Below are 14,663 nucleotides of genomic sequence, written 5' to 3' on the forward strand. Positions count from 1 at the left end.
AGTGACCTTGGCAGGGAACATGGGATCATTTTCCCAGTATCATGAGCCATTCTCAGGCCACACTGCTTTCCAGAGTTATTAGTCACAATCAAACATGCTTCCTCCAGTGTGGGACACATGAGCTTTCTGTCCTGTCTCTTCATTCCTTCCTGGGATTACTGTGATCCACATCATAACCAGGGACATTGCTAATCCTACCAGAATTCCCCGGGGGTGCTGTGGGTTTACATAATCCCATTTCAGGAGATTCTCCAGGCTGAAGATCTTTCTTATCATTCTGTTCTTTCCCAGAATTGCCACATGCTATGATTTGGCTGATGTCCACTTAAGTGTCTCTGATGGGTGAGAGCACGTGTGTCAAGCCTGCTGCGTTTGTATTTAGTGCATGTCGCTGTCAGGCCTGGAGGCACGCTCCTCGGATTGATTAACGTGGGAGCCGGGAGGCCCAAGACTTGTTTATTTTTTAAGCCAAATACATGACAGAAAGTGATTTGAAGTAATGTCTATCAAGTGAAGGTAACCAGGATTAGTCCAGATAGCTAGCGAGAAAAAGCTGGTTTAAGGGGCAGAGTTACACTGGGATTGTAACTGTAGAGAAATACACAGACCAAGTTGGGTCTGATTTCAGTTGTTTCTACCGTAGGTTACTATCAGCAGCCTTGGTGAGGGAGTGAGAGTTTATAGTATCTGATAGATGGCTGTGGTTGGAGCTTGGGTCAAAGGTGTTGCTACCATTGAAATTCCTGAAATTCAGAAAAAAAAAGAAACTTGTTTGAGTTTTTGTTTTTTGGGTTTTTTTTTTTTGTTTTTTCCATGATTCCTCATCAACCCCAGGAGAGAATTCAGCTCCTATAAAATTTATCACAGAAGTTAGGGTAATGTCTACATTGCATCTTTCTACTGGAAAATAATTGAAAGTCAGAATTACCTAATACTGAAAACAATACAGGGCAGCAGAGTTTGGCAAGAGGACGGTACCCAGCCCGAATGCCAGCAAGGGCCCAGCCTGTGCTGCCGTTCACTCTCCCAGAGCGGGCAGGGACCCCGGCCAGCCCAGGACATTGTTGGAGGAGATTCCAATATCCTCACATTGTACGACAATGACCTAGCACATTTCCGAGCTAGTAAGTGGCATTCCAGGCAACACCGAGGAGAATTTTAAGGGAAAAGAAGGATCAGGCAAGGTCAACTCCAGGACGACTGGGCTCCCCTGGAACTGGAACCACGGGTCTGCAGGAGGATTCCAACTTATCAGATGACTAAACAGCCCATAATAGCTGCATGCTGTTTCATGAGGCAGCAGTAGGCTTCCAAGAGAATGCATGAAAAGACTGAGAGAAGCCAAGTGAGAACCGCTTTATTCTCCCTGATGCAGCAAAGTCCCCAGACACTTGCTAAAACAAAGCGTGTTGTGAGGGCTGCACAGGGGTGTGGGGCTGGAGCTGTGGAAGGGGAAGGACTCCACCTGCCCCAGACAAGTGCGGGTCCTGGGAGTGTGGGGGACACTTTTCATAGCAGATGATAGAAGGCGCTGCAGAAGAAAAACATTGTTCTTTTATCCTAAATAAAGCAGGGAATAAACTTCCAACCACAATGCACCAAAATGCAGTTTTTACTCGTCTGGGGAAGCTGCCTGCTAGTGCTCTTCCCACACCTGATTTCCATGCACAGCCCTTTCGGGGTCCACTGGAGTCAATTTTATTTTAGAATCCCCATTCTGGTCTATTTCTTGGCCAATTTTATGTGAAGAAGGACCCAGACTATAGCTCTGCCCATGTTGCATGCGCTGGGAGGAATGTCATTTAGTAGTCACCACAGGAGCATGTTTGAGCTGAGAAGAAGCATGTCATCTCACCAGCATTCCCCTCCTAATGCAGAGCAAGTCCCTATGGGACAGACCAGCCCCTAACTGCGAACACTGCTAACTGAAACTTTCACGTGTCCTCACTGGACGCTGGGGTGGTGAGGAGCAGACGGCATTCAGCAGAACAAGGTGAAGACATTTTTGTCACTGAGTCGTGCATAAAAGTATAAAGGTTCTAATATGATAAAGAAGCAGGAAAGCTTCTACAAACTTTACAAGAAAGTTTTTAAAAATGTCCTTTGGGGAAAGGGACTGGAGTATAAGGAAGGAAGGGAGGAAGGAAGGTTAATTAACTGAAGGCACATTACCAGGACAATCTGAGAAAGAGGATTTGGTTGGGAGAGGAGGAGTTGTGTTAAATTAACACTCTAACTGCCAGAATTTACTTTTAACAAGTGGAGTTTTTGGAGTTTTGTTCTTAATTATTTTTGCACCCCAGAAGAGCCAAAAAAAAAAAAAGACTTTTTTGGCTCACTCTTCTTTTGGCATACCATGCTGGAGGTGCACTGTTTCTTTGGGTTCTATTTAGCTATTTCCTGCTATGAAAGGTAGCTGAGGTATTCCAGGGAGTAGCTTGCCAAGGGGCATCAGTCTCAAGGTCACATCCCACAGGCCCCTGTAGCTACTGAGGACTATATGAGACTTGCTTTGAGCATCCCACAAATTCCTGAATGTTGTTTTCCATTCTGATCAAATAAATATACAGGGACCTTCTCTCCACCAGGCACCCGGCTATGTCCCGGGAAGATTCAGACATGGTCCTTACCCCTCTGAGTCAAGCTGACACCTTTGAAAGTGGGGAAGCAAAAGTGTTCACAGTCATTATAGGGTAACGCTACAGGTACCATGAAAGAAACGTGCTTTGTTATCATACTTAGCAGCCACTTCTCTGGGGTTGAAACAAATTAATTGCCACTGGTTGACAGGCTCGTGTGCTGAACATGAAGACTTGTAATCTTCATATAGGTACATTAGAAAGACTGAAAATATTCTGTCTGGTGCGAAAGACTGAGAAATGACTTAGTGATTATTTTTTGAGTTATGAGCATGATTATAATCCGTAGCAGTAAGTACCATTCACTGTTTCTCCCTTTTTGCTAAAAACGGATCAGAAGAAGTGGCAAGAAAAGGAGCTTAGGTTAAACACAGGAAAGTCTTCTTGGTATTAATGTTATTAAACAATGGAAGAGGCCACACAGAATTTGGTGGCATCTGTCCTCTGAGAGGATACTGTGAAAAGGAAACTGGACAGCTGCCTTCACTGAATGCCTTCTGTGGACTCTCCTAGCTCTGAAGGATGTGGGGCCTCAGAAGCAGAGTTAAGAGCCGGAAGAAAGAGACCCCAGAAATGTGTCCCTTACTTGGTCTCCCTTGGGGTCAGTTCATTGGAGATGCCATTTAAAGCAACATGCCTTTCAGACACACATAGGAAAAGCCATTTCCTTCCTGAAAAAGACTTAAACTTACCCTTCTCGCTTGGCAAACAAACCAATGTCTTCTCTTCATTGTAGGCAAATCGCTTGGAAGAGGGGCTTTTGGAAAAGTGGTTCAAGCATCAGCTTTTGGCATTAAGAAGTCACCCACATGCCGGACTGTGGCTGTGAAAATGCTGAAAGGTCTGTACGCTGCCGTTTAGCTTTCAACTGACCCACCACCTTTTTGCCTTCCCTGCATGTTGGTGCAAGATGGATATAGCCTAGAAACAGACACAAGCTATTTCTGCTCTGGCCACATACACTCTTTTGCTCCAGGAGTTTCAGATCAGGCCAGCATGAGCTCAGAATAAACCTTAGAAATGAAACAATCCAGCATTGTCCATGGGAAAACCATCTCTGTCGCCTCAAAGGTCTTTCTTCTTTCCCAGCTCAGACTCTAGACTACCAGGGACTTTTAAGCCCATTGTAACCACAGGTTCACATTTTGGCATGATCCACTGTGATGGTGTAATGGAAATTGAGCTGCACATCCTACATCCCAAAGGCTTAGCTTGGGCTTGACCTAACTATAAAGTGAAACAATACTGCTAGAACAACTGAGTTCATCAGAACTGTACACTATTTTATACTGTCAAGCCCCGACCATAAAACATTTCTTTAGAAATAATAAAAAAAAAGAAACTCAACTGTCTTTCTAGTATTGAAAGATACTACTCTGTGAAGTGCTGGGAGGCAGAGCCAAATTGCACAGTGACATGACAACTGCCATAAGACACATTAAAAATAAAAATCAGTGAACACTGTGTAAACCAAATGTCTCAAAGACTCATGTCTCCTTTAAATTCTATAAAATACTTCATTTCCTCCTTCATGACAGAATTTTTGTGTTATTTCAACTTGTTTTTACGGAACAGGACTGAAAACTCAAAGCGCAGTTTTTAACTTTCCAAAGTCTCCAAGATATTGCCAAGTGATTTTAAGGCCCAGGAAGCTGTGAGCCCAGCTAAGCAGGTACCTGGGACAGGCTCCAGTAGGAAGGGTCATTTGCTTAGAGAGACTCCAAAGTTCTCAATCTTCTTACACTGACCCCACTATTCCAAAAACTCCATGAAAACACACTTTCTACCTCAAAAGGCTGTCCTCATCAAGGAAGGACGGATAAAACTCTGCAAAGAACCTGCCAGTTCTACTCTGAAAGTAGCCTGGAAAGGAGTTTTGCAGGCACAAGTCAGAACTTTTGTTCAGGGTGGACTACCCAGATGACGGCAGGCATTTCTGTGAGAATCCCTGCATGTCAGCACCCTTTCTCTGAGCCCAGGTTCTGAAGACAAGAGGCATCCCCATGTCTTCTACATGAGAAAGCACCAGACTAGCTACTTCAATATATTAGGCTGAACCACACAAAGTTGCCATTTTTCTTATTTTCTCTCGACAGCCTTGTGAGGTAGATATTATTATCCCCAGTCTGAAGATGAGGAAACATTCCCAGAAAGGTTAAATAGCCTCTGTGAGGCCACACAGGTGCTCAGTAAAGTAAGGGTCTGTGTGCAAAAGTCTTCCAGCTTTGGGTACAATGCTTTTTCCTTCACACCACGGTGCCACAAAAGAGGGGCGCAGAGACCTGGCCTCCTAGAATTAGCTTGGTGCTCCAAAATCCTGAAAGTGATCCTGGCCTGCTTTAGGGAGGTAATCCAATATCCAACCTAGAGATAAGTCAAAACTAAATCTGGAAGCATCTGCTTCCCCAGCTTGTCCCATTTCCCTGCTTACTACCACACATCTTGTGGGTCCAAGATAACACCTGTGGCCCTGCCTATAAACGGAATGATCTGAGAAACAGAGCCTGGTTTTTCTCTGTGCCAAAGGGGCAGAAATGCTTGGAGGGACCAATGAGCTCTAAGGGAGAAAATTCTGACTTGAGGTTTTTTTTGAAGGCCCAGAGAATGTCTTCTATGTAATACAGAAATTGTGTACATAATACCTTTATAAATGTATTTTTTCAGCCATCAGCATTGATTGAAAAAGACTGTCATATTACTCATTCGATAGAATTCCTAAGAAACCATTTTAATTCAGCTTTCTTGCTTAAATTGGTTGGCCATCTGTTTTTGGAAGAAATAGAAAAGGCAGATTGTCAAACAAAGGCCACGAGTCCAAAGGTTTTTCAAAGTGTCCTTGAGCAAAAACCTTAACCTTTTTGGACCTTACACTATGTCTGAAATAAGAAGAGTAATCATGTTTATTTAACCAAAAATATTTGTTGCGCATCTCCATGAGCCAACCCTAGCCCCATTGGGAGGCTTCTGGAGTTTATCTGGTTATTATTAAAAAATGATTTGTGCTTATGAAATACTATGTCAGTATCTACAACTCTATGACAGAGTTAACTGCACATACCTCTGACCCACTTCCAGGACTCTGTCTTAGAGAAATATTTGCATATGTGTACAAAGATTATACATAGGCTATCATAGCATTTATTTATGTAATAGCAAGAAAACTGTAGAAACTCTAAATGTCAGGAATACCATTAATCAATTTAAAAGAATGGAAAAACATTTCTGATATACTGAAAAGGGGGAGAAAACAAATTTTAAAAATACATTTATATATATGAGTCCATTTATGTAAACCTTCAAAAAACGGCCTTCGATTGGGTACACATATTTATAATCACGGAGAAAAAGGTCTGAACCCCAGACTATTAACAGTGGCTGCTTCTAGGAAGGTCAGTGGGTTAGAGTAGCTTTCACTTTTTACTCTAGATCCTTTTACTTCATATCTTTTTACTCTAACTCATATTGTTGGAATATTTTACAGCAAGATTAATTGCCTTTATATTTCTAAAAGTAATTCAAAAATTTTAAATACCTTAAAAATTAACTAGTAAAAACAAACAGAACAGACTCAATTTAGGCTTTAGACTTTGCTAATTCTTAGACTTCTGTTGCTTATCTGTGAGAATGAAGTTGAGATCAGATGCTAGGGACCCACACAGCCTGAGATAACCCTGCGAACTCCAGGGAGAAAAACGTTACAGGGAGAAAATAACACACTGCAAAGATGTTTACAGAAGTGGCTGTTCTGCCCTTGCAGACCCTGTGTCCCCCTTCTTTGTGACTTGCAAAGGGGGAGAGTGGAAGAAGAAGGGAATGGAGGTGTATCCCCTGCCTGCAGGGTCCTTGCTGCACCTGGTTCTGACAGGAGGGAAGTCTCTGGAAGGCACTTTCATGAGGTACCCAGCTCTGAGTCAGCACATTGCTGAACAGAACTAGGTCCACCAAGAGGAAATGTCCAGTGACTAACCCCACCACTGCACTGGGCCTTACTGTAATCAAAAGGATGTTGGCTCAGGAGGGTGGGAGTAATGAAAACAGTCTGGAGACTTGGCCTTTCTGTAGAATGTGGGGAAGTTAGTAAAGCAACAGGCTGAGCACTGACAAACAAGGAGGGCAGGAATGCCGCCTTGGGCGGAAGGAGCCCCATTGTCCTGTGGCCCTGACTCTTCCTTGCTTCTCACACAGAGGGGGCCACGGCCAGCGAGTACAAAGCTCTGATGACTGAGCTCAAGATCTTGACCCACATCGGCCACCATCTGAACGTGGTTAACCTGCTGGGAGCCTGCACCAAGCAAGGAGGTAAAGGAGAAGGGGAGAACCTGTTACACTTCCCCGACACACGGTTCCTTCTTCCCAGCCGGTGGGAAAACAGCCTCTCAATAGCTCCAGAGGAAACAGTTTGTCCATTTACGGAAAGGTGCTCCCATCCTAGAAGTGCCTTCCCTGAACAGTTAATTTAAAGGTTCTGAAGAGGACTCCCTTTTAGGTCTCCTTTCACAGGCTCTAGGCCAAGTGGAGGATATTTTTCTCTCAGGCTGACTTTGAAGGAGTCTGAGCGGAACTAAGGTAAAGGCGTAGAAGGCTGAGCATTCCTTGAGGCTTCACTCACTACCGGTAGGATCCCAGGAGGAAGGGATGTAGGAGGCAACCACAGGACCCTTCCTCCCTCAGATCCACCATGCAGACAGGCCTTACTCACCAGGACAGGGACAGAGCTGTGCCTTATGACTAAGAGCTCCAGCATGTTCTCACAGACCTTTCTTCCCTCCCCTGTGGCAAGTGCTTGGGTATAGACGTCTGGTCATTGTTTTTTGCCAAAAAGAAGGGTGCAAAGGAGCTAGGCACACAAATGTTTTCCAAGCTCTCAACAAAGGTAGTAAGGAAGAAGGGTAGTTGCGGAAGACCTACCTGCTGGGGGTGGCAGATAGAGAGAGGAGATCAGGCCTGGGGAGGGACCTAGATGCAGCCCTGCCTGCTTCTCCATTATCCCTTGATAAACTCTTCTCAGGTTCTTTGTAGTGGCAACCGTGTTCTATTTGCCCCAACTTTGCATCTGTAAAACTGAAGGGCTAAGGAGACAGCCCACCTCGGTGTGCACCCTCAGCTCCTCAGCTCCCAGGAGGATGGCTGGAACCCAGGCAGGAGCCAAGATCTGCTGAATCCTCCTCTACAGCGGAGATAAAGGGAGCAACTTCCCCTTCTGGGGCCCTGAGGGAAGAGGAGGTGCTGTTAGGATTTCTAACATACATTTAAAAACTAGCAAAGTCCTCAAAGTAACAGAAAACCACCGAACCTGTACCAGCCACCTCAGAACTAGGGGCCCTCCAGGCTCCCAGCATGCCCTGGGGCAGAGCAGTTCCGGGTCATTCCCTCTTTGACCCGGAAGTGGTCCTCGAGCTGTGGGCCTCGTGTTCAGCCAGGGCATGCGGTGGGAGCACAGGGCAGGGCCGGGGAGAGGAGGCTTCAGGGCACCGCATGGGACCCACGATACAGCGGGACTTCCTTCCCGACACTCTTGTTTCCTTTAGACCCTGGGTCAACAAACCATAGCCAGTCTGTGAGCTTAGAATGGTTTGTTTGGCCTTTCTAAATTAGGGGGCAAATATCAGAAGAAGAATAATACTTCGTGATGTGAAATTATATGAAATCCAAATTTGTGCGTTCATAAAGTTTTGTTGGAGCACAGTCATACTCGTTTGGTTGTAGTATCCATGGCTGTCTCCAGGCTACAAAGGCAGAATTAGGTAGTAGTTCATTGGCCTGAAAATCCTAAAATATTACTGTCTGAGCCTTTACAAAAATAGTTTGCCAACCCCTGCTTTAGGTCCTCTCACAAACCGGGAGGCAAACTGGGTGCAGACAACGCAGGGCAGCTCAGGAAACAGGCCGGGTAGGCTGTTCTCTCCCCTGGGAGGGAGAAAGGAGCTGTTCAACAGTCCTGGGGCTGGTGTGACAGTGATCAGCCCCTCTACTCGCCAGGGTCTGGCTAAGAGGCAGAAAGGGTGGCTGGCCTTTGCTTCTCCCCTCCTCAAAGTTATTTCTCTCTTCCTTCTACTCTTTTCTTTCTAATGCTTCCCTGCACTTTCCCACCCCTTTCTTCTATTTCTAGTGTATTTTTCAAACCCCTTCTCAGGTTTAAATTGGAAAAGTCATTGTGTTCATGGGCCTCTCGTCTCTAAACTGCATCTCTAGACCCCACTAATGTAAACACAGATTGGTTTGAGGTTTCTCAGGCAGGCTGAATGCCTGACTGGCTTGGTGTGATGGAGCATGTGCTGTTTTGGCTGCAGGGCCTCTGATGGTGATCGTGGAATACTGCAAATATGGAAATTTATCCAACTACCTGAAGAGCAAACGTGATTTATTCTTTCTCAATAAGGTAAGGGTTTTAAAGGTTGGAATTTTTTAAAGACAGCAATGAGTTTCCATTTAGGCTACAGCAGCATGAAGCAAGAGAAACCTGTATTCTATTAATGATTGGGCTTAAAACTCACTCTCTGCCCTTTCTCCTTTTTCCATGTTTTCCTTCCATGCTAACCCGTCACACTCTTTTGTGGATAGCACAGGGAATCATTTGGTCCCAGGGTGTGCAGTGATAACTGATGATAAAATTTAGCCATTTATCTAAATACCTGTCAAATCATCTTGATAATTTTATTTCTGTCTCTTTCTTTCTCTCTCCCTGTAGATATATGTATGTGTGCATATATATATACACGCAGACACACATATACAAGTCACTTGTTTCTTGAAGGCAGATGATAGCAAATATAATTGTCTCCATTTATTAAATTAGATTATGATTAAAGACATAATCAACGAGTGAATTTTACAATCAACAATAGACCAACGATGGCACCAGAGCTAGAAATCATTATCTTGCCTTCCTACTGCCCTTCCTCCTGCTTCCTGACACCCTCGCCATCATGTTTTCCCTACATATACTGTGAAGCAGCCTGATCCACTCAGTAAAAGCTGTGTAATAAAAGGAACACATGGGTCTGAGACCTGAGGAAAACAAGGCTTAAAAGAGATTATTGCATACAGAAGAAATAATTCACTAAAACTTTGCCCGTATGACATATGGCACGGATGTTATGTCCTTCTGTGGGCTGAAGAAGTCCACGGGACAATGATTCAACATTATTAAGTAGTCATCAGCAGAATTAGTGATGAATTCTTGTAGTGCAGTGGTTAAGCACTCAGACTCCAAAATGAGACTTCCTGGATTTAAATCCTGTCTCTACCTCTCGGAAAATCTGGGACCTTGGACAAGTTACTCAATCTAAGTTTCAGTTCTCTCATTTATTACATGGAACTAATGATAGAACCCAACTGATAGGATTGTTGAGAGAATCAAAATGTCTCAGTTAAGCACTCAGTAAATGTTAATCATCACCCTCACCATCGTCACCATCATCGTCATTATCATCATTGTCAACCCACTGAGATAGAAAAATTGGGTGAGTTCAACTTAATGCTACTGATCTATATGGTGGATAAAGTGTTGATGTCAAAGAATGATGCCCATCTTTGTCATGTGGGCGAGAGTCTTCGCACACAAGTAAGAACCACTAGGCAGCTGGCCCATTCTCTCATCCCCCAAACTTTGATCTAACCAAAGACACATGTGTTCTACCAGTCTGGCAATATGTGCAATATATTTAACCCAGTTTTAAACCATGCCCTCTAATAATTAAAATCTTGAAGCTGGAAGGGATGTTTGTGATTAGCTAGTTCGAACTCTTAGATTATAGATGTGCCCATAGAGGTTGGCTTAAGGACGTACCTTCCACAAGGTAAAGTCGGGGGCAGGGAGCGGGGCGGGGAGAAAGAACTCAGCTCTCTTGATGCCCCTTCCAATGCTTTCTCTGTACATCACAATGAAGAAGGTGAAGAAAGCATAAGAAAAAGTGGAAAGTGGTGCTCCAGCTGAGAGCAGCGCCAATTCTACTCAGTCCTGGAATCCTGGACTGGCTTCAGGAAGAGCTAAGCCAGCAGAACACCCCAGGGACCTGGGCAGGATGGAACGTTTGGGTTTGTGCATCCTTTGTTTTGAAGAGTTTGCTTCCTTCTCTGGCTATATTTAATGATTCGCCTCCCTGTGCAACTTGGTGGAGCTTAGTGTGTGCATGGAAAACCCATGGCTGTCTTTCATATTTGGAACCTAAAGGAAGATAAAGAGAAGGTGAAGGAAAAACAAAACCAAAAGGCTAAATTGAAAGTGGAATATTTCATTTTCCAAGTAAACTCACCAGGATCCTTAAATAATATTTGTAATAAATTCACTGTGCTCTGCCAGAGTCCTGAAAGTTCAGTAAATTAACCTTTATTTAACAGAGTTGGTTACTGATAAGAAAAGATGACTATACCATTGCCTGGGGGTTAGAAAGTGGGTGAGAGAGCTTGAGCTTTTGTCCTTGGTTGGGGACCTTTCACAGGCTGCCTCTGGGAGGCTTGAGGAAGAAGGCTGCCCAGAGACAGTTTTCTTGGTGCTGAGCCGTGAGTGCCCCTGAGCACTTTTCTCCTTAGCTGTTACCAGCACTTTCTCTGATGCCCTCTGTCCTGGGAAGGGTCTTGTGAAAAATAAAATTCCAGTCCCCACCCAAGCAGAATCAAACCTAACTGCCTCATGGAGATCCAATAACAAAAAGCGATATTCTTTACCTGCCCGCAGGTGGGTTACCTGTGCTGACAGTGGGTGTTCACCCTGAGGTCTGCCTCCCCCTGCAACACCGGAAGGTCTCCTTTCAGGGGACAGGAACCTCTGTGCCCTCCACACCTTCAGAGTGTGTTAGCTGTCCCTTCTGAAGCTCCCTCCGTCCTCAGCTTGCTGCCACTGTGCCCTCTAGTGGAGGGATCACTCCTGCTCTGTGACATTTCTAGAAAAGCCAAGGAAGGATGGGGAGGCTGGTTAGTCCTAGCACTGCCACACACTGTTCAGGTGGAGCCCCAGCCCCTCTCAGCCTCTGTCTCAGTATTGCCATTCCGCAGGACCGAGGCTAGGAACGTGGTCTGGTCATGCAGCCACTGGAAGTGCTAGGATCCTGGTGTCTTAGTTATTAGATGAATTACTAACGGCAATGAAAACCTTTTCTGGTTCCACATGAACACCCAGAACCAACGACTCCTTTTCTACGAGTCATAAAATCACAGGATGATGGAGCTTTTCAGATGCAGAAAATTAAACCCAGAACTATAAGGTGACCTTGCTCAAGGTGGCAGGATTAATGGAAAAGCCCAATGACAAACCAGGGCTTGGGTGCCCAGTCCAGGGTGAAAGGCCTTTCCTACCCCTGTTATGATCAAACTGTATCTTTATTTTGAATGGAAGGAAAAGAAATGTTCATGTTCCCTCCTTCCCCAAGGAACCAGAGAAATTGCCATTTATAGCCCTCTCTTATAAATTCTCCCGGGGATTACAAAGTGAAGCCCCAAGTGCACTAGGGATCCTTTTCTGTCACTCGAGGCATCTGTCACAAGATGGTGTGTGGTATGGAAAAGTGGTGAAGGGCACGGATTTGGGAGTCGGCCAAGCCTAGGGTCAAGCTTTACCCTTTACTAGTTGTGTGTGACTTTCATTACTTAACTTCTCTGAACCTGTTTCTCTGTGTGTAAGTAAGAACTGCTTCATAAAATCTAAGGCTTGTAACACACTGGCTCACACGGAGTAAGCGTTCAGTAAATACCAGCTGCTGTTAATATTCTTTTATCTGACCTAAGATGCTATCCAGAAGCCCAGTCAGGAGCAGAACAGACTTCACCACCGCCAAAGTAGCCAGGCACCTGGGCATCACGGGCCCTTGCTGCTAATTTCACTTCCCATTTTGTGAATGAAATGCTCCCAGCTCCTGCGATTGCCCGTTTGGGGGTCTCGTTTCCCCGTCGCTGTGCTGGAGCTCCCTGTCACCTGTGCTTTGGTCTCTTCAAAGGATGCAGCATTGAACGTGGAACCTAAGAAAGAAAAAATGGAGCCAGGCCTGGAGCAAGGCAAGAAACCGAGACTAGATAGCGTCACCAGCAGTGAGAGCTTTGCAAGCTCCGGGTTCCAGGAAGATAAAAGTCTGAGTGATGTTGAGGAAGAGGAGGGTAGGTATTAATTCCTTCCTGTCCTACAGTCTGAGATATTTTTACAACATACTGTGCATCTCTGAAATTTTTTTCTTATTTATCACCCTAATAAACATCCGTGGGAGACTCGAAGGGTAGTGTCCTGAAGAGATAAGATTTGAATTAAGATTATTTACAGAGTTACTAATTTTGACAGGGACCGTCCAATTGTCTCCTCTCGGGCCTTTTTTTCTTAAGGGCTCATCATCCTCCTTCCCCCTCAGAGCCTGGGTAAAATAGGCTGCAGGCCTGGAAAAATCTCTGATGTTCATGGTGAAATTTATATGCTCCTGAAAATGAACTCCCATCTACTTGTTGGTTTGTTTTATGTTTTGCTAACATTGTTCCAATAAACTGGGATTTGGTAGGATAACAAGAGCCATTACAAACAGTTACAGTTCTAATGCTTTCCAGATTCTGACGGTTTCTACAAGGAGCCCATCACCATGGAAGATCTGATTTCTTACAGTTTTCAAGTGGCCAGAGGCATGGAGTTTTTGTCTTCCAGAAAGGTCAGCCTCGCTCTTTACTGTTTTTTTTTTCTTTGCTAGGCCTGGACATACACCTTTGCAATAATCCATTGCCCCTCGTATTTGCTTTTACCTATGTCCTTAAATGGAGAGTAAACATCACTGCAAGTGCCTTCATTTGCCCCGATAAGAAGAGTTTTGAGAATGATGAGCTTTGGATACCAGTGGGTGGAACATAAATCTAGGGGACACCTCTCCGGGTTTCGGACTAGACCAGTCTGGCGACCATTGCCCACAGTGCCCTCTGGCAGGTTTTCTGAACCGGCCAGAATCTCAGAATACCTGCCCTCACCAGAGAGCTTCTCTTCTTATGTCCCCGTGGGGCCCTCCCACAAAACTGCAGCTGGGTACAGACCTGAGCTCGGCAGCTCAGGATAAAAGGCTGTAGGGAGGTTTTGCTCACCGGTAAAACTCAGATTGCAACTTCATCGACCGGGATGCTGTCCTGCAAAACAGTAGCCCTGCAGATTCACAGCATTTCTTGACTTCGGGGCCTCAAGGGACCTATAATTTTAAAGAAGTGTTTCATGTTTATGGTAACTCCATGTGCTCTGAAAGCGGCTTCCTTCACAGTATGTGAAATGGATCCTCAAATTAAAAATAATGACACTGTAAAGGCGCAGGAAATTAGTCGGTTAGATTAAGGAAATGCATTGATTATGCAACTGTTTTATTATAGTGCATTCATCGGGACCTGGCAGCGCGAAACATTCTTTTATCTGAGAACAATGTGGTGAAGATTTGTGATTTTGGCCTCGCCCGGGATATTTATAAGAACCCTGATTATGTGAGAAAAGGAGATGTAAGTCAGTTTGATGTTTATTTGACTCATTTATACCCTATCATTTTTAAACCACAGACCGAAGCCCTTGGTAAATATTTACACTTCCTCGGCAGTAGTCCCTGAAATCCATCATGTGCTTTCTGTGAAGACAGGAAGTCCAGATGAGCTGCATCCCGGAGAGCCCTCGTGTGGGGCTCAGAAAGGCCACTGTCCCCTGGTTCTGTTCTTCCCTGGTCCCTGGCTTGCTACCGTAGAGCAGCGAGCACCGCCTGAGACTGGCTAAGCTGAGAAACGTTGGTGGGGCCTTGCTGAGACCTTATTATTACCTTCCTTTGACTCCTGTGAGAGTTCCTTGTACCACTGAAAAGAACAGCCTGGACTCTTGCCTTGGATTAACCCGATGATTGATTCAGCAGGTGTCTCTCTCAGGAAAGGGCGGGGGGACCATCAGCGGTATCTCACTGCAGAGGAAATGGCTTACCTCCCTCATGTGTTTTCCATGCCTGGCATCTCCCCGCTGGTGCACACTGCTTCTCTTGCCTACTTATTTTTGGACATAGTGTTGTTTTTCATTTTTGCGGGTGACCTCCTGTGTCCTCC

At 44.9% G+C, this 14,663-nt stretch overlaps 1 protein-coding gene across 2 annotated transcripts in view; it reads left to right on the plus strand.

The window, feature by feature from the left end:
- Positions 1-14,663, plus strand: part of FLT1 (fms related receptor tyrosine kinase 1) — a 163,443-nt gene that overhangs the window by 131,451 nt on the left and 17,329 nt on the right. The window contains exons 18-23 of one of the 2 annotated variants that reach the window (XM_045566841.1): positions 3,376-3,480; positions 6,825-6,938; positions 8,930-9,018; positions 12,572-12,728; positions 13,164-13,261; positions 13,959-14,081. In XM_045566841.1, the coding sequence (XP_045422797.1) occupies positions 3,376-3,480; positions 6,825-6,938; positions 8,930-9,018; positions 12,572-12,728; positions 13,164-13,261; positions 13,959-14,081 (686 nt within the window). The remainder of the gene's footprint in view (positions 1-3,375; positions 3,481-6,824; positions 6,939-8,929; positions 9,019-12,571; positions 12,729-13,163; positions 13,262-13,958; positions 14,082-14,663) is intronic. The other variant, XM_045566842.1, reaches the window with a different exon arrangement.

The sequence above is a fragment of the Lemur catta genome, chromosome 13, assembly GCF_020740605.2.
Source record: "Lemur catta isolate mLemCat1 chromosome 13, mLemCat1.pri, whole genome shotgun sequence".
Classification (NCBI taxonomy): domain Eukaryota; kingdom Metazoa; phylum Chordata; class Mammalia; order Primates; family Lemuridae; genus Lemur; species Lemur catta.